Source organism: Fundulus heteroclitus, chromosome 2 (genome assembly GCF_011125445.2).
Source record: "Fundulus heteroclitus isolate FHET01 chromosome 2, MU-UCD_Fhet_4.1, whole genome shotgun sequence".
In the NCBI taxonomy this organism is placed as follows: domain Eukaryota; kingdom Metazoa; phylum Chordata; class Actinopteri; order Cyprinodontiformes; family Fundulidae; genus Fundulus; species Fundulus heteroclitus.
Genome location: NC_046362.1, coordinates 3,483,464 through 3,502,152, shown reverse-complemented (window position 1 = coordinate 3,502,152; position 18,689 = coordinate 3,483,464). Strand labels below are relative to the sequence as shown.

At 42.7% G+C, this 18,689-nt stretch overlaps 1 protein-coding gene across 1 annotated transcript in view; it reads right to left on the bottom strand.

Annotated features, from left to right (window-relative positions):
- cttnbp2 (cortactin binding protein 2) overlaps positions 1–2,299 on the bottom strand; it is a gene marked incomplete in the record, with an annotated part of 91,223 nt that extends 88,924 nt beyond the window's left edge. The window contains 1 exon segment of the mRNA XM_036145938.1: positions 1,973–2,299. Coding sequence (XP_036001831.1) covers positions 1,973–2,053 — 81 coding nt within the window.
- Between the last annotated feature and the right edge of the window lie 16,390 nt (positions 2,300–18,689).

The window sequence follows — 18,689 nt, the reverse complement described above, 5'->3', positions numbered from 1 at the left end:
GGCATAATACTGATGCTCTTTACAGGACAGGGCAGAGCAGACTCTAACTGCTGAGCAGGCTGAGGTCTGTTGGAGTGCAAGGGGCGTTCCTGAAGACCTTCTTTGACTCTGTGGTGGCATCAGCCATCGTCTGTGGTGTGGTCTGCTGGAGCATCAGCTTATCTGTTGCTGAGAGGAAGCCACTAGATAAGCTCATTAGGTGGGCTACATCTGTCCTAAGATGCCCCCTGGACCCAGTGCAGGTGGTGGGAGACAGGAGGACTATAAGGAAAATCACATCATGGAGCTGGATGGATGCTGCAGAGCTGGAGAGCTTCTTCAGTGACAGGCTGCTGCATTCCAGACGCTGTAAGGAGCGCTTCCACAGATCCTTCCTCCCAGCTGCAGTCAGACTTTATAATCTTAGCTGCTCCCAACAGACATAAAATCTGTTTAAATCGTACATATTGTTGCACAGGTCATGATCCAACCATTCATTGTTTACAGTTTAGTACATTGCTAATATAACTGTCTACATCAGGGGTCACCAACATGGTGCCCTCAGGCCTGTTCAAAATAAAATGTTATATTATTTAGTTGCTCCTCCTTCTTAATCATACTTGTGCTTACCTAGATTTAAAATGAAAAATGGATTAAAAACATGTTTATATTCCATAAAGTTAAGGCGAGCTCTGACTCTTCTAGTTCAAATGGAAATAGAAATTGTACGTATGGATATATTGCATATTCTATTATCATTATTATTAACAGTAAATAGGCTGGAGTTATTTTTCCACAATCAAATAACTTTCCTTTGGTCAATTTATTTAATTATCCTTATATTCTACTCTAGGTATTTTCTTTAGAGCTAACTTTATTTAGTTTAGATTAGTTTACTTTTTTTCTATTTTTTCCCCCTCATCACTACTAATTGTGTGTGTTTGTCACTGTCTCACGCGAATTTCTCCAGTGAGGGACATTAAAGGAATTATTATCTTATCTATACGTGAACATGTTTTTTATTTATTTATTTTTGAAATGATAAAATCGGGGGAAATATATTGTCGTCGGCTCAGATAAGTGACCAAAGCAGCAAAACCCTGTTTTCTGACTTACAACTGGAACAACCTCAAATGGGGCGTGACGTCACTCGGAGCTCTGACTTCAGAGACCAATCAAACTGAGCATCAGCCCCGAACGCTGCTGCGTGAGCTCCAAAATCCCCCAGGCAGTCACAACCCGCGGCTTGCTGTTTTCCTCACCGGGAGCTCAGAAAATCAAAGAAAACAAACCATTTAGGATCGCGTGTGGAAAAGCTCGCCATGACATGATCCGTACCTGACAAATTATAACCCAGAAAAAGTCTGGCTTGTAGCTGTAAAGGCGCACGCCAAAAAAAAAAAAAAAAAAAAAAACACTTCAGTCCTTTGATGTGCCGAACAGAAAGACACAGGACGGCTCCGGGAATTTAGACAGAATTAACGCTCAGGCCAAAACCAGATGTTTTTATTGTATGTACTACAGAGGATAAAACCTTTAGGGAATAAAGGAGACTCGGTGTATTCTCCGTGTGGCTGCTGTAGAATGAGTCCCGACCTGAACAGCCAGCGCCACTTTTTCTTTCATCGGGGAGCTGGAAAACACGGGAGCACACACAGCGAGCGCGAGCCGAGAGAGGCCGTGGGAGACGCACGAAGCAATTAACTGTTGCAACGAAAAGACATTATGTTGGCCGGCTGAGCACAGAAGTGGCTGCTGCTGCGGCTCACGCGGAGACCAAGCTCGCGTTTTATCCAGAGACAGCCGGGAGTCTCGCGCTGCCCACCGCTGTTGCTTCGCGAGCCTTTCAGAGAAATAGATGCGCAGCGCATTCCGCCGCCTGTCCCTCGTGACAACCCCCGCTCCACGCTGAGATTTACATATATATATTATATATATAAAAAAAATAAGCACTGCTGCCAATGGCTAGTTCGCCTCCCTCCACGCGACTTACCGTGTCGACACCTCCCGGCGCGGCAGCGACCAGTGTTTGTACCGGAGGAGGCTGCTCTCCGCTGGCTCCCTCCGACGCCATCTTCGTACTGTAGCGGTCTGCTGGAGTGAGGGTGCATCCGGCACACACATTAACTATTGCGCTGCTGACAGCAAAGCGCGCCCCGGACGCTCATCGAGAGGGAGCGCACGGAACCGGACAAAGCGAGTAGTAGCCTTCGTGGAGGAGAAAGCGACAGATCTCCAACACGCAGCGCCCAGGACTCTAGAGCGTTCTGGCTGCTGCAGCTGGAGTAGAGAGGGGGTGCGAGCAGCCCTGTAGGCGGGGGCCAGCGCAGGCGCGTCAAATCCAGATGCGGGGCCCTGGTGTGCTACCTATGCTGGAAAAAAGGGGGGCTCTCCACATGCTGACCGGCTGCTTGACAGCTGCAGAAAACCGAAAGCTTTGCTTCCCAAACTAACTCAGACGCTTGATTATAACAAAGCTTTAATAGCATGTTTCTTATGCAGCAATAAAAAGGGTTTGCCTCACCTGTCTCACATTGACCCAGAAACAGTTGAATTTGCATGTCGCTTTAGTCTGAGTTGTAAGTAATGTCCTTTAAAACAACATACAACAAAATGTAACAGTCCTGGCCTATTGGAATTTAATGAAAAAGGTGTATAACCATTTTACATGGTTGATTTTATTATTGGCAGGCTGGGCACCCAGTTGCTTTGTATCATCCAGAAATATGATAGTTTAAAAAAAATCCTGTCTGATAAAGGCTGCTCTTAACCCCACAGAATATGTGCTTACTCAGTGCCCCAATCAAACCTTCCTCTGGGCAATTCACACCTTAAAATTAGAGTTGCACCGATACAGATACCAGTATCAGCCGGGGTGCCGATACCGCACTAAAATGGTGGTATCGGTATCGGCGAGTACCAACAAATAGGTCACAGATACCATTTTGATGTTTGTATGTCACTTCAACACAGCCTTCTCTCTCCTGCCACTCACTAGTTCTACTGGATTCACTTTGTATTAGTCTTTTTCCTGCTTTAATAAGGTAGCAGCTTGACAAAGCCATGATAGCAATTATTTTACATCCAAGTAGTGTGCTGTTCTTCATATATACACACACACATATACATTTCAAAGTAATGGTATCGGTATGGTATCGGTATCAGCCGATACTGCACAGCCAGGTATCGGGTATCGGTATCAGGGCCAAAAAATGGCATCGGCGCAACACTACTTAAAAACAAAAATATTTGGTAAATTGTAGTTGTTTTATTTCTTTTTATTAGACCTCGGCAAAAATTTAACACAAGGGAGCCCTAAAACATGCTTTATCTCAGAATAACCACCTTAATTGTGGTTATAGATCTTTTTATCTAAAAGTGTTGTTTTGTTTGTATTTGTGTTTTTTTTATTAAATTCAAATTCAAAAATACTTTATTAATCCAATAGGGAAATTAAATACACAAATTATGTTGTTTATTGTCCTGTTTGTCTCTCTGTGTTGCCCTGCGACAGACTGGCGACCTGTCCAGGGTGTACCCCGCCTCTCGCCCAGTGAACGCTGGAGATAGGCACCAGCACCCCCCGCAACCCCATGAGGGATAAGCGGTTTGGAAAATGGATGGATGGATGTTTATTTAAATTTTTACGTTTTTATGCTTGTGTTAGATTTATCACTTAATTTTGTCACCTGCTTATTTTTTTTCTTTTCTTTCATTTTCTGCTTTGTGAGTCAACTAACTCTGACCTGACAAAATATTTAGGGACACACCCAGTACATTGATTAATACACGAATGATCAACTGATTGATCCCTGATGCATGTCAGGTCCCTCTTCAGGGTGTTTTTCCAGATTTCTTGTCTCCCTATGGCAGCATTTTTGAAGCCAGAATCATCTTTGGTTCTTTACTCTCTGCTTTAGACACATTTAAAGCACACACTGCCTCGGCTATTTGAGATTAGGTAGCAATCAATTATTCCAATTCATTATATTAAGAAAGACCGGTGAAATCTACCAATGCATATCCACAGATATGAATTATTATTATTATTATTATTATTATTATTATTATTATTATTACTACATGAACTGGACCAGAAATATAGCACTAGTATTGGACAGAAAACAAGTAGGATCTGCAGGATCTTAACGTTAAATGATCTGAAGAATGTCTAACTCCTTGGAAGGATATGACATTTTTTTCTAAAATGCCACATTTCTTTATTTTTTAGGTATATTGTTAATGTGCTCTTAATTATTTTCACTTTTTTATTTCACTATGACAGACATGTTTCAGAATAACTAATAATAATCCATTCTAAGTTTTAATACCAGCGTGGCTGCAGAGCTGAGACACTTTGAGAACAATCCCCAGCCACACGTGTGCATAGTAGTGGTGCCTCGTATGTAGAAATTACCTTTTTATTTAATTTTCTTTATCCATAGTTGGAGATTTTGTGCTGTGGAATTATTGAATAAAGTACAGAAGAAATGTTAAAAATGAATATGGTTGTTTTTAAGTACTATTACACAATTGTAATTTTGTTTAGTTCTTTTTTTATTGGTGGGGGGGGGGGGGGGGGGTGAGGGGGCTGACGCAGGTTTTAATAGAAAAGTGTTGCTTTTGACCTGCAGTTGGAAGAAGGGTTAGAGTCTGACCTCCCATTAACAGGTGCATCAAAGGGCAGAACATAAGAGAAATTGCTTGAATTTTAAATGTCACCGTATATATCATCTGTGTATAAACCCAAACATGTCATGATGTTAATCCAACCTCATGTCGCCCAGCCACCAAAGAACAAGTTAACTTCGCCAAGGCACTTTACAAAGCCAACATATCCAATTTATTTACAGAAAGCTAAAGTCCATTCTCGTTTCACATTGCAACCAAAATGACTCACAGCATAGCAGTCCTGTTGCTCAGGCAGCTCCTCAGTCAGCAAGCAGGTTATCTTTCCACTCCTGGGGCTCATAGATGTTTGGCTGCACCTTGACATGTGTTCAGTTTATCCCTCGTGATAAAGTCTGTATTTATTTATTTTTTTTAAATATTGTCTGAGTTTTTTGTACCACTAGGGGATCATTTTTACCAAGTAGGCTGACAGGAAAAGGGGGTTTGAGAAAGGAATAAGGCCTCCCGTACATGGGTTGTACTCACTAGCCCTGCGCCATCGGAGCACGCCCAAAGTCTCTGTATTGATCCTCGGGGCATTCTGAACCACTGTGTCTGTCTTTGGTGTTGAAGGCTAAAAAACAAACAGGACACAGGCAGATACACGGAGTGAGGATTTTACAGAGAAACGTACAACTGTTTACGAAGAGCTAACAGGGACCAGGGCAAGCTCAACATAAAGCAGCGATCTGTGGAACTGACACCAGGTGAGCACATTCAACAGAATTAATTGTAACTGAGTAGGAGTTAGTAATGCGCCAAAACCAGAACGGACAGGGAACCCGATATTCCCAGCCAGGCAGGGTGTTGTTTTTAAATGATTTATTAGCAGGGCAGGAGCAAGCAGAAACCTGAAGATGCAGAGAACAGGCAGATTCCAGCTGGAGATGATGGACGTCCAGCTGGTCATCACCTGGGTGTTCAGATAAACACCCAGGTGATGACCAGAAAAGACAGGGTGGATGCCCGATAAGGCCCAGGGGGATCCATGGAACTAGGTCAAATCTAGTAGCAGCAACGCTGGACATGTACTAACTCAAGCCTTTCAATAATCTGCTGTTTGTCTGTCTGCCGAAGTCTGGCATATATAGGCAGATGATCAGGTGATCTCGATTGTAATGGTGCAGGATGAGGGGCAGCAAGCAGATAAGCCAGAAATCAACATAGGAAGCCTGTTTGGGAAGGCCAAAGCACTTAGGAGACTAGACCAAACAGTTAAGAAACATGGAGTTGTGAGTAACTGGAAGTACAACTGAACACTGAAAAAAACAGGTGCTGGGTTCCAGGTTCTAAATGTTCACTTATATACAGAAAGCCCGTAATTTATTTATTTATTTTTCACTTTCTTTTCTCAGGTATCACATTATAAACATCAGTTTAAATAATAATACATATGATTTAGCAATGGTATCAAGGTGTTACTCTATTGTATCTGTTACACTATGTCCGTTGGTTGTACTGTTCTTTTTACATCTCTCTTTCCAGGTGATGAAGCAGACCGAAGACATTTTATCATTCTTTCTCTTTTATCTCTTCTTTCACCTCTTCTCTTTCTTTTTTTTCTCTTCTTGTTTCTTGTTTCTTGTTTTTTCTCTTCCTTTACTCTCCTACTTTCCCATTGTAGTGTCCACACAATTTGAAATTCTCCTTGCAGGAATCACAATAAAACTATTTACATGCATAAATCAAGCGGAGCACTATGTGAAAGCTGATTGCTCCACTTGTGAAAGTAAAATCTGTCGAGCTCTATTTGGCATTAAGACATGAGTTCTTATTGCCACATTGCTAGACAGGACACTGGGGAAAAAAAAGAAAAGAATTGAAATGTTTTTAATATCTTAAGAAATTTAAAACACACACACACACACACACACACACACACACACACACTTCACTACGATGAAAAGCAGAAACAACAAGCAAATAAGTACAAAATGGTTTGGTTACAGTTCCCAGGTGGAATTATAGTTACGTGTAGCTCATGTTTATTAGAAGACTGGCTCAGTCCCTCATCAATACTTTTATTAATGCAAGTTTGAATAACTTTTTTTAAATGAAAAATGGCAGTACGATATTATACTTCATTTGAATGTACGTTCCCCTTTTTCACCCACAGATGAACCTGGAAAAAATACCCCCCCCCCCTCTTCTGAACATTTAAAAATAAAACCTTCATCTGTAACACCTAGCAGGTTGTATCTCAGCCTGTAGGCTATTGTGACAACTAGTACAGTTGTCATCCATATGGCAACAGGAGCAGCTTCAAATAATAATAATAATAATAATAATAATAATAATAATAATAATAATAATAATAATCTGGTGAGTCATGCAAAATGTGGCAATGTTATCCAACTCATTATGGCTTCAGATGAGACTGGAAACAGCCGGGTGCCCACTCAGGAACCACTGAAAGGGAGAGTGATAGGTTAGTGGGTGTGACAAGCTCAGTAGAAAATAAACACTAAAATAAAAGCTACTAACCATCTGAGGGGGGGGGGGGGGGGCACTTTCCAGTCCTGATTTTTCCTGGAGCTTCCCCTGGGTAGTGACAGCGGTAAAGTCACAGGAAGTCAGGCAGCTGGTTCACTTCACAAAGTTAGGAAGCAGGGCTGAAACAAAGAAGGAATCAATAATCCAGGTGAGGGACATACATAGGGTGCAGAGGGAGGCTGAGGTACCCACTGGGCTAGACGAAGGACTTGGTCAAAAACAGGTCAGCTGGACCAGAGTCCTGGGGCCAATAAAGAGTCTGACAAGGGGAAAGCACAAACAGGGAGAACCTTTAAAAAAAAAGAAGAAGTGAGGTCTGGGACAGACAAGGAAATCAAAAACTGCTGGATGGTCTACTCACACAATGGCACTTAAGAATCTGCAGAGAGTGACTGTGAAAGACGTTTACAGGTGTTCATAGACAAGAACTCAGGTGGAAGGAATGATGGTAATTAGGGCCGTCGCAGGTGCAGCTGCTCCCGCTAATTAGCAGAGCAGATAGTGGAAACCAGCCAGCTGGCCAAAAACAAAGGAAAAGACCGGATGCATTAGAGCAGGGATTCCCAAAGCGCAAGCTGCCACTAGGGGGCGCACAAGTTAAAAAATGTAAAGGTGGTCTGAAAGTTTCCCCCCCCCCCCCCCCCCCACACACAATAAAGACATATAAATAAAATTTCCTTTGTAAAAATGTTCATCAAAAACTGTAAATTTAATGAATAAATAAAATGTAATGACACGAAAATCTATTTATTTAGAAGAAGTCTTCTTCTATGCTTTGTGCTGTATATGGGCACCTAGCTTGTGGTATCTACTTCTTTCATTCTTGCAAATGTGCTCATTTGGCTGAAACCAGGGAAACTGTCATGCAGGTCAGACATCTAAGGTCAAAGCTAGTGATGAAGGAGGAGATAAAGTGAAAGAGAGAGGAATTGGAGGCCTGGGAGAAGAAAACAAGTGAGACTCAGAAAATGTCTTTCTATCTCTCTCCTCACTTAACAGCATTTACATCAGTAGTGGGAAAATTTAATTTGTGCCGAAAATTTACAAGATTAAATTGAGTGACCCATTCTCTTTCGGTTTCTTGTCTATGTTCACGCACAGAGCTGCAATACTTTTCATTGTGACTCAGACAGGCGTAGTTGATTTTAAAGATGTAGTTTTAGCGCATATTCAGACAGACACAGGGAGACCGGAGGTGGGGCTGCGGGGAGCTGAGGTGTGTCGCCATGGGCATGTTTACCTGCTGAAGGTAACCGCTGTGAAAGTTTTTATTTATCTGATTAATAACAGCTTTATTGAGGCAGCAGCTCTGTTATTGTTACTCTATACCGCTTTACCAAAGTGCGCTCTCCCTCTCATCAATGGACACAAATCAATTTAAACTTCTTTGTGTTTCTGTTTTGCGGCGTAATTTGTGACTCAGATTTAGAAGCTGGTAGATGAAATAAATAGAGTGAAAACACACACAGGTAGATCATCAGAGTTTAGTCCATGAATCCACCTGGATGGTCTCTGCTTCAGAGACGTTTCAGGTTCTGGATGTGTGACCGATCTGAGCGTCTCTTTCTCTCTCTGGCTGCAGGCTGAGAATTTCTCAGGATCCTGTAGTAGATGTCGTGTGTATGTGATGAATTTAGGAGGACCCAAGAAATACCCGAAAACAAGTGAGTACAAAACTTTAACAGTCTTTATTTTGACGCTGGCGGCGCGGTCCCCTGGCTCGGCTCGCACTCTGCGACTGGCCGCTCCTGGACGTGCTGAGGGCAGAACTCTGACTCCTTATGTTGAAGGCGTCCGAGAGGGGGTTATCCAGGGCTCTTTGTCCAGGTCCGGTCCGGGTCTTTGTCAGGGGGGGAAATCCGTTTAACTCAGGCAGCGGTTTCCAAGGGAGAATCCAACAGAGCGTCCAGGTCCAGGGCCAGGTCACAATCCAGAAAGCACAGACAGGGGGCAGGCGAACTCGTTTACTCACGGACAGGCTGGGGTCAGAAACACGGTGAGGCAGTCCAGTTCTCTGAGGCTGACAGGCAGGACCCAGGCAGGCAGACAAATCCAAAAGGGGCAGACAGGTTTCCACAAACAGAGGCAGAACAGGTCGAGAGGCAGACAGGCAGACAGGAATTCAAAAGAAGGCTGGAAGCGCTCACCGTGTGGCTAGAGACGTTCTGGCACTGGAGGCTGCGAGGAGCAGAGCTTTTAAGCAGCCAGGGCGGAGACAGACACAGGTGTGCTGATTGCAATCAGCAGCTCCAGTTCCAGAAACGTTACAGTGTAACTTTATTGCAATTTAATTAAAATCATGTTCTAATATTATTCCCTTAACTTTTGTTATGATGGTTGTGTTATTGTAACTGCAACTGCAATTTTTATTTATTTTATTATTATTTTCGGAAGAAAAAACAGATAGTGAACAGAAGGGGGGGTGTGGCTAAAGAAGTTTGGGAACCGCTGCATTAGAGGAATAGTCTACGGACTGGAGAGGGACTTCTGGTTGCAGGATATGATGGGATATTGGAAGGAGGAGCTGAAAAAGCTGCTTTACTAAAGTATGAAAAGGATGTCACTGAGAAGGGTAACTGCCTAGGTGGTGAGCTACTTCTGGTAGGACTGGGGAACGACAATCAATACATAGACTGGAGGTAGAAAACAGGTAGATGTCCACAGCGAGGGCTCTGAGGAAACAATCAAGCGTCAGTGACCGAAATCTCAGTGTAGAGAGAGCAATCCTTCACTTACTTGAACTGTGGTAAGGGACAGAATAAAGGTTGGCAGAAAACCTGATAATCTACTTGGTTTTAGAAGAAACGGAATATCCAAAAGGAATGAGTTGCTAAGAGGGAAAGTAGAAAAACACTCAGACTGAAAGAGATGAAAGATCTTGTCTCAAAGAACTGCAGCTACTTTACAAAGACCAGCCTTTAACAGGAAAAGACTGAAGCAAGTAACTGAAGTATTTTGTCATATGTGGCAGTGAACAAAACCCTGTGCTGGGCTGCATATTGCAGATGGCCAAGCAGGACCATGGCAGCCAAACATAATCGGTCACATTTCTACCCTCAGCATAACATGGCCTTATATATGCCGGCAACACCAGCTCTCTTTAGGATGTCCACGGGCATAGCCAGGTGTCCTGTTTGAAACTTTTCTAAACTGAAGCCAACACTGCACAGGATTTCAAAGAAAAAGCCTCGGTGTGAATCCACTCGTGTCAAATGTCAGATTTCAAATGTCTCAGCTGTGGTACCGTTTATCCCAGAGACACGGGGAGAGGATAAGAGAATCCCAACTCCCAGATGTGGCATTCAGGATTAACAAATGCTAATCCAACCTCATCATCCCGAATGAAGGTTTAACGTTTCTATTTTATGGCTTCTGTAGATGTCTTATTACTTCCAAATGATCCCACAACTAAAGCGATTTTGTGAGTGCGAGGAACTGGGAACGTCTCAGTGGAGGTAAAAAGCTTCAGGAGCTTCGCTTCTTTGATCTCCCTCTCTAATTTACACACACACACACACACACACACACACACACACACACACACACACACACACACACACACACACACACACACACACACACACACACACACACACACACACACACACACACACACACGCTTGTTTAAAATACAAAGTGAGGACTCTGCCTTGACTTCCATTCATTTTGAAGCCTTCTATGACCTTAACCTAACCTAAACCTAACTGACACCTTAGTGCTAAACCCTAAGCCCAGAAAAAACTGAGGACCAAAAGTAAAAAGGTCTTAGGTACTAGTAAACTGAGCAAAAAATGCTCTCGATCAACTGCAAGTACAAGAACACACACACACACACACACACAGAGCAAACACTAGGTGTTCAGGCTCTGTTTTTCATAATCCATTGGGGATTTTCGGGAGGTAATCCCTGTCCCTGTTACAGAGATTCTTGTTTTATATTACCTTGTGTGTCAGATGTTGAACTCCCATCTGATTCTGAGGCATATCTGCAGGGATGGAGCAGTCATGTAAAGGAAATTATTCCTTCTCTGACAAGGAGACCATCATTTACCCAATAATCCCAAAGAGATCTCTGAAGATCTCACTTGGGCTAAGAAAGTGAGCAATGGTTCTTGAATAGAAGAAGTCACTCAGGGTGTTCCAATTAGTTTTGTCTTACAGATACAGGGTGTGGTGTATAGACATGGATGCCCAACAGTACGTTAGAAAGAGCGTGAATGTGCCCACCTTAAATGCATTATCTTTGTCCTAGATTATTTTCTGCTGGTGTTAAATGTTAGTCCTGACATAAACTGCGGCTGATGTACACCCAATGTGTGACAGGGAGGACGCAAAGCCATGATGAATGTGATGGATTTAATAATGAAGTTAAAAAAAGGTGAAGATGCAGGAGCCAGGGAGAAAACAGGGCCACTAAGCAGGAAAGTCCAACAGGGAAGAAACTAAAACTAGGAACTTAAATACAACTGAGGAATAATCTACTGCATGACGATAAGGCAGGGAAAGGCAAAGGGAGGGAACATGATCATTTACTAATACACAAACAACCATAAATCATCACAGAACGCTCTGAGAAACATTGATGGAGCTGCTGAAAGCCTCTGAGAAACTCTGGAGAGTGGAATAGAACCCTGGCGAATCCAAGACAGAGCTCTGGAGAACATTGTGGAAGCTGGGAGAACCAGTTTCAAGTCTCTGGACACTGACAGAGCTAAATCCACCCGAATACCCTCGTCTGAGAACTCAGGCCAGGAACACGAGATGGGTCCACCTGGACACTCTGTGAGCTTGGGGTTATTGGAACAAAATGTCCAGACAGGTGGTGCTGATGATGGCGACAGATCTGAGGATGTTGATGGAGATGAAGATGACTGAGCCAGGAGGCTCATCATCATGGCGAGTTTCCTTGTTTATTTGACTTTTTATTTCACTGTAACAAAACCAGCAGCTCAGCAGTTACATACTCTGAGTATTTTCCTCTGTAAGTGTGAGGATATTGGGAACTTTGGTTTTAAAATCTGTGGTATTTTTCTGTTTTCTAGTAGACTCGCCTCAGCTCTCCCATCATAGCTGCTCCACATCCGCTAATCGGACTCTCCTGTTTCTGCTCCTCCTGGTATTTATCCTCCTGGTTTGCTTTCATTCTTTGTCAGCAGCTCCTACTGCCGCTGCCTCGTGTCTTCCTGGTTCCCTCCTCGTTTCTCCTCCTCTCTGCATCTTCTTCCGCTTGTGCATCTGTTCTTCAAGATTATCATCAAACATCTACTTCAACATGATTCTGACTGCCTCCTGCCTGTGTTTGGGTCCTCCATAACAATAAATCAGGAGTTATTTTAGTTTTCCTCAGCTGATACTACCTAAATACAAACAAGCTTTCCACCATTAAGGTTTGAGAACCTCCAAAGAGACACATAGTCATAGTCAATAGTCATTGTAATTGCAATTCCAATGAAATTTGTTCTCTGCATTTAACCCATCCCCTTGGGGGACTATACGTTACCTTATAACATTTTGTCCTTGTATTTAGATTCTGTAACCTGTAATCGATGCATTTTACCCTGTAGGTGTTGGACAAACCAAGGACCTGAGGGTATGATGAGTCCTTCTGACCCACAAGCCAAGTCCAGACAGTCCAATGAGAGGAAGGGTAAGTTGCTTTTCCTTTGCCCAGAGCTGAAAGAATCCCCCCAACTAGGATCTGAGGACAATGATGGGTTAATGGTTGGGGCTAAGCGGCTGCTGTGGGGTCCATCAAGCCAGAGCCCTCCCTTTCTATAGCTTTGGTCTTGTGGGAATGCTTGGCTCATATTAGCTCACTCATTGTTAAAGCCAACACCCAGCACAATGACTCCTTTTATGTGGACAAGCATCTATCGCTTTGAGAGGGCAGCCGGGCCGACCAATCACTGGAGTCTTGTGTGCTGGGACTCTTTAGCTCAGCTCAACCAGCAGGCCGACAGGAAAGAACACATAAAGAGCGAGGCAAAGAGCCCTGGATCCTGGCTCCAGCTTCAAATATGAGGACAAGGGAGGCTTAGATAGTGACAGAGAGAGGGGAAGTGGAAGGAAAGAGGAGGAAAAACAGGATCTGGGCCACATCTCTGATTGGCGTCGGGGTTGCCAGAGTTCTATTCACTCATTTTCTCCGCTGATCAGAAGTCTGTGTTCTGTCTTCGTCTCCTTGGCTGTCTTAGCTCTCCCTGCTCTCCTACTCAGTCGGCTACGAAGTTCCTGCCTCACACTGTTCCTCTGTTGAGCCACTGGCCCATGATCAAGAGCAGGACGGAACAGGTGTTTGAGCAAAACAGCGAAAGGTTGCATTTGACGTCCTTTCCTTCTAAAGGACGAAGGATTCGTTCTAGAAACAATCCCAAGAAAAATAATTAGAAGAGTTGTCATATGAGGATAAAAGGTCAAGAAATACTGTGAGAACACAAGGTTTTTCGCGAATAACTACCCCATTATCAATTGAATGTTTTTATGGTCCTGCATGAAGAAATCAAAGCTAAGTGCCTCTACCTCTTTATAAGAAATGCAGTATCTTATGGAGTAGGTAAATCTGGAGAAACACTGAACCGACAAGAACAGGAACAGCACAAACAGGGAAACCACTTTAAGCGAAGACTGATGATCACGTTTTGTTTTGTCTTTAATCAAAACTAATTCTTGCCAATAATTCTTAGTATGATTATGATAAGAATATGATACAGTCATTGATCAGTTTTTTAGGTATATTTGTTCAATTGCTTGTTAACGATGATAGTGAAACGCCACGGCAGGAACTCATTGCTCTGAGAAATCTAAATGGGATGAAAACGATTCTCCCTAAAATTCAAGCCACGCATTGGAATGGAGAAGAAGGGAATTATGTGGCGGAACAAGCCATAGTTGTTAGTGCTTGCTGTTATGGTCAGAGTATTTTTAGAAACAGCTACTGAGTTTTTCAGGTCTGATCATTTCTCAGATCTACAGAGAATGGTTGATCTCAGAGGGGAAAGAGCAAATGGTCACGTTTCCTGACCCAAATGCAGAACTTTACAAGGGATGAGGAGAATGAAAGGCAAGGTGGTTTATTTACACTGAGTTCAATACTAAGCAAGCATGACATAAGGGACATTTTGGGTCAGGTCTAGTTAGATCTGACCAGGAGTTCACCAACGGGTTAATGTTTCAGGAAGGAATAATAAAGAGTGGTTTAGTGTCTGGAGGTGGATGGAAGGCGCTGAGGGGGATGTTGCTGTGAGACTGAGTGTTTCTGGAGGGGCTCCGTAAGGCTGGAGCTTGGTGGGGTTGATGCTGCGGTGGACAACTGTGAGGAGGAAGAGGAGGAGGTCCACAATGGAGATCAGTCACATTTTAAAGGCATCCTGGGACTGAGGTGAAGTGAGCGGTGGTAAAGAAGACATCAAGAAAATTCTTCTAGTAGGTGACAGAGAAAGTAGGAGTAAGCAATGTGAACACAGAGAATTCAGAGCTACCAACAAAAGCTGAACATCAGACAAAGAGGGATGGTCCTCCAGCTCTTTACATCCCCAGCAGTCTGATGCAGGGAATTACTGACAGGTATCAGCAGCAAGCCAGCCATATGCTCCTTAATGTTAGATGCTCTGGTCAAACATTTTGAACTATGGAAGCCCCGCTTCACATGTTACAGGTTTTGGTTTCATTGCTAACATTAAAATTTTCTTTTATTGCCAATTAACACAACACACCTTTAGGAGTATTGTGGAGTTGATGCCTCAGTGGGTACAGGGCTGGTATGGATGCCAAAGGAAGATCAACCTACAATTAGGCAGCTGATCATTATAATATTTATTTTGCTCTACATGTTTTACTATATGGGACAATGAGCAAAAGGATCAATTATTTGGTGAGGATGGTAATTTCTATCACACCCAGTAGAAAGATTCCGATTTCTTTGCCAAATAAAGACACTTTTTGGTACTTGACAAGATTATTAAACATTAAAATGGCAAAATAGAATTGCATTGAACGTGAATAAAGATGATGCATGTTTCATGTTTCCACATAAGGAAGATTGAAGGATTTATTACTTATAATTACAGAAACGAAAAACTAGTTCATGCATTTGTTACTTCAAGGCTGGACTATTGTAATTCTTTACTATCAGGAAGTCCATAAAATGCAGTTCAAAGCCTTCAGCTGATCCAAAATGCTGCAGCAACAGTTCTGATGAAAATTAACAAGAGCAATCATTTCTATTTTTTCCCTGCTAAATCATGAATTGAAACTAAAATTCTCCTTCTGACATAAAAGAAGAAAATAACAGATGTTTGGTCAGGGATGAAAAGGTCATAGTCTTCAAGCAGAATGAGGATCAGATGGATGGAAGTCAGGACAGAGCCAATGAGCTGAACACTTTCTTCATCAGGTTCAGTTCAGGAACAAGCTCGGCATCCTCCACTCCTGCCCACACCCAAACAGTCATCACACCCTCCTTTGACACAAAGATTACATATCACACCTCAAATCTTATATCATCTACCTCTGTTATAGATCCTTTTTCTGTTTCTGCACGTTTGTTCTCAACCAAATCAGAAGATGTGGCTTCTCCCTTCGCCTCCCTCTTCCATTTTTCTGTCCCTAGAAGTCATGTGAAGAGGCTGCTGGAGAGATTGAACCGGTATAAGGCTGCTGGTCCAGATGGTGTCTGCCTCAGAGTCCTTCAAGCCTATGCAGAGCAGCTCTCTGGGATTCTACAGCTCCTCTTCAACGTTGGCCTGACCAAGGAGAAGATTCCAGTGTTGTGGAAGACCTCCTGCATCTTTCCGGTACAGACAAAAACTCACCCAGCCATCTTCAATGACTTTAGACCTGTTGCCCTGACATCCCACATCATGAAGGTCCTAGATAGACTGCTGGCTCACCTGAGTAAGCAAACAAGCAGCCTTTAGGACCCTCTGCAGTTTGCTATCACCATGGAGTTGCAGTTGAAGATGCTATCATACACCTGCTTCAACAAATCTACTGTCATTTAGACACGGCAGACAGCACTGTGAGGATCATGTTCTTTGAATTCTCCAGAGCATTTAACACAATTCAGCCTGCTTTGCTTTGTCAGAAACTCCTGAACACTCCAGAAGGTGGAGGTGTCAACAATCACCTGGATCAGAGACTACCTGACAAACAGACCACAGTTTGTGAGACTGAAGGGTCATGTGGTTAACCAGGTAGTCAGCAGCACAGGAGCACCACAGGGGATTGGACTCTCACCATCCTTTGTACTATTTACACCTCAGATTTCCTATACAAGACAGACCCCTGTCATCTGCAGAAATACTCAGATGAGTCTGCAGCCGTTGGATGCATCAGAAATGAACAAGAAGCTGAGTACATGGAGCTGGTGGACCACTTTGTGGCATGGTGTGGAAACAATCATCTCATTCTAATTGTGAATAAAACAAATGAGATGATAGTAGATTTCACAAGAAAACAGGAATAGGTTCCATACTATTAGCATCCTGGGAGAAGAAGTGGAGGTGACGGAGGACGATAAATACCTCGGTGTTCATCTGGACAACAGACTGGACTGGAGACGCAACTGTGAAGCTGTCTACATGAGGGGACAGAGTAGACTGGACTTCCTGAGGAAGCTTAGGTCCTTCAGGGTTTGCAGCAAAATGCTGCAGATCTATATCTGACTATAAGTCTGTCGTCTGTTGGGATAGCAGCATCAGAGCAACAGATTTAAAGAAGCTCAACAAGCTGATAAAGAAGGCCGGCTCTGTTCTGGGTACCCTTCTAGAACCTCTGGAGAAGGATTCTTTATAAAATGAAGAACATTATGGACATCCCTGAGCATCCTCTTCATCAGACAAGAGTGTCTTTATATAGAGGATTGGCCAGATGAGCTGTAAGACAGACCGCTGTGGGAAATCCATCCTGCCTACAGCCATCACCATCTAGATCAACTCATTGAATAAACCCAATTATATGTTGTGCTACACCAACATTTAATTTCCCTTTGGGATTAATAAAGTATTTTTGAATTGAAATGAACTAAATTGAATGTAAAGCCCTCAATAGTCAAGCTTCATCATGCATTAGAGGTCCTATTGTTCCATGTATGACTATCTATTGCTCTCAGGTCTACTGGTGGTTCCTAGAGGTTCTAAAAGCAGAATGGGAGGCAGCTCTTTTAAAAATCAGGCTCTTCTCACACTGAGCCTGGTTCTTGTTCTGCTGGAGGTTTCCTCCTGTTAAAGGGGGTTTTCCTCTCCACTGTCGCTACATGCATGCCTGGTATGAGGGATTGCTGCGAAGTAAGCGACACAATGCAAATGACTGTTCACTGTGGCTCATGCTCATCCAGGAGGAGTGAATGCTAAAAATCAAAGAGTCAATGCAATCTGTCAAGTTTTCTTAGCAAACTTTTGAACCAATCTATATTTTATCTGCCTGTGTAATTTCCCTGCATTGACTTTCTTTTCTTTTTGCAGCATAAAACAATTGTTTTATATATATATATATATATATATATAATAGAATAGATAGATAGATTTAATAGGATGGAGTTTAAATAAACCAAACTAATTTGTGTTAACCAATATTAAATTAGGAATTATGGATTTCCATGGAGCAATAATTGTGTGTGTATATGTGTAAAATAAGAGGAAATGTTTTTCAAGTTAGTCAAGTACAAATACTGTAACTGTAAATGTGTAATAGCGTAACTTCCTGAACAAGGTTGGGAGTTTTATCGAATGCAAAACACAGTTCAGTGTAAGTTTTTTTCCTTCCAAATAACTCTTCCCAAATATAATTATATTTTCTACTCTATAAAGAAAGACATTTACAGAAATAACCAGATTAAAGAGATTTAAAGTCATCTTTATCAATCTTTGTTCCGTCTGCTGTCAGCTATAATTTTGCAAGCATATTCACAGCTTTCAATTCTTTCTTACATTTTGTCACAACCACAAACTTTGATGAGTTTTGAGATTTTATGCGATGGACCAACATACAATAGTTCAAAATTGTGAAGTAGAAGGAAAATTTCACAAGGCTCTCAGCAGTTTTTATTGTGTTCCATGTGCTTGAATTTAGACCCTTTTCTTTGATACCCCTAGATAAGATCATATAAACCACAGTTGTCGTTGAGGATTGGTATCCTGAAACGCAGACCTGATTCACATTATTAGCTCATTAGCAGTTCACATGAGACGTCAGGTTGTTCTTTCCATGTTGGCCTCCACACCACTCCCAAGCCACTGCTTCCAACCTGTTCTTGGCAGATCTCTCTGGAAGTCCATCCCTGGTTGTCCTCTGCAACTCTAGCACCTTCAGCAGCCACCTACTTGCCTGCTTTTTAAGCCGCCTTGCATCAACTCTGTTCAGATCCCAAACCTCTTTCTGGTCCCCTCAGACGGGAATCCGTCCTTTAAGTCAACCTCACGCCCGGCAATTCCTGGCTTTCCCCCCTGAAATGCTACATCAGCAACAACATAACAACATAATAAGAAGATCAGTGATCTCTGCTTATTCTGCTGCTGTCAACATCAAAATTAACCTCTTTTCCTCCAGAC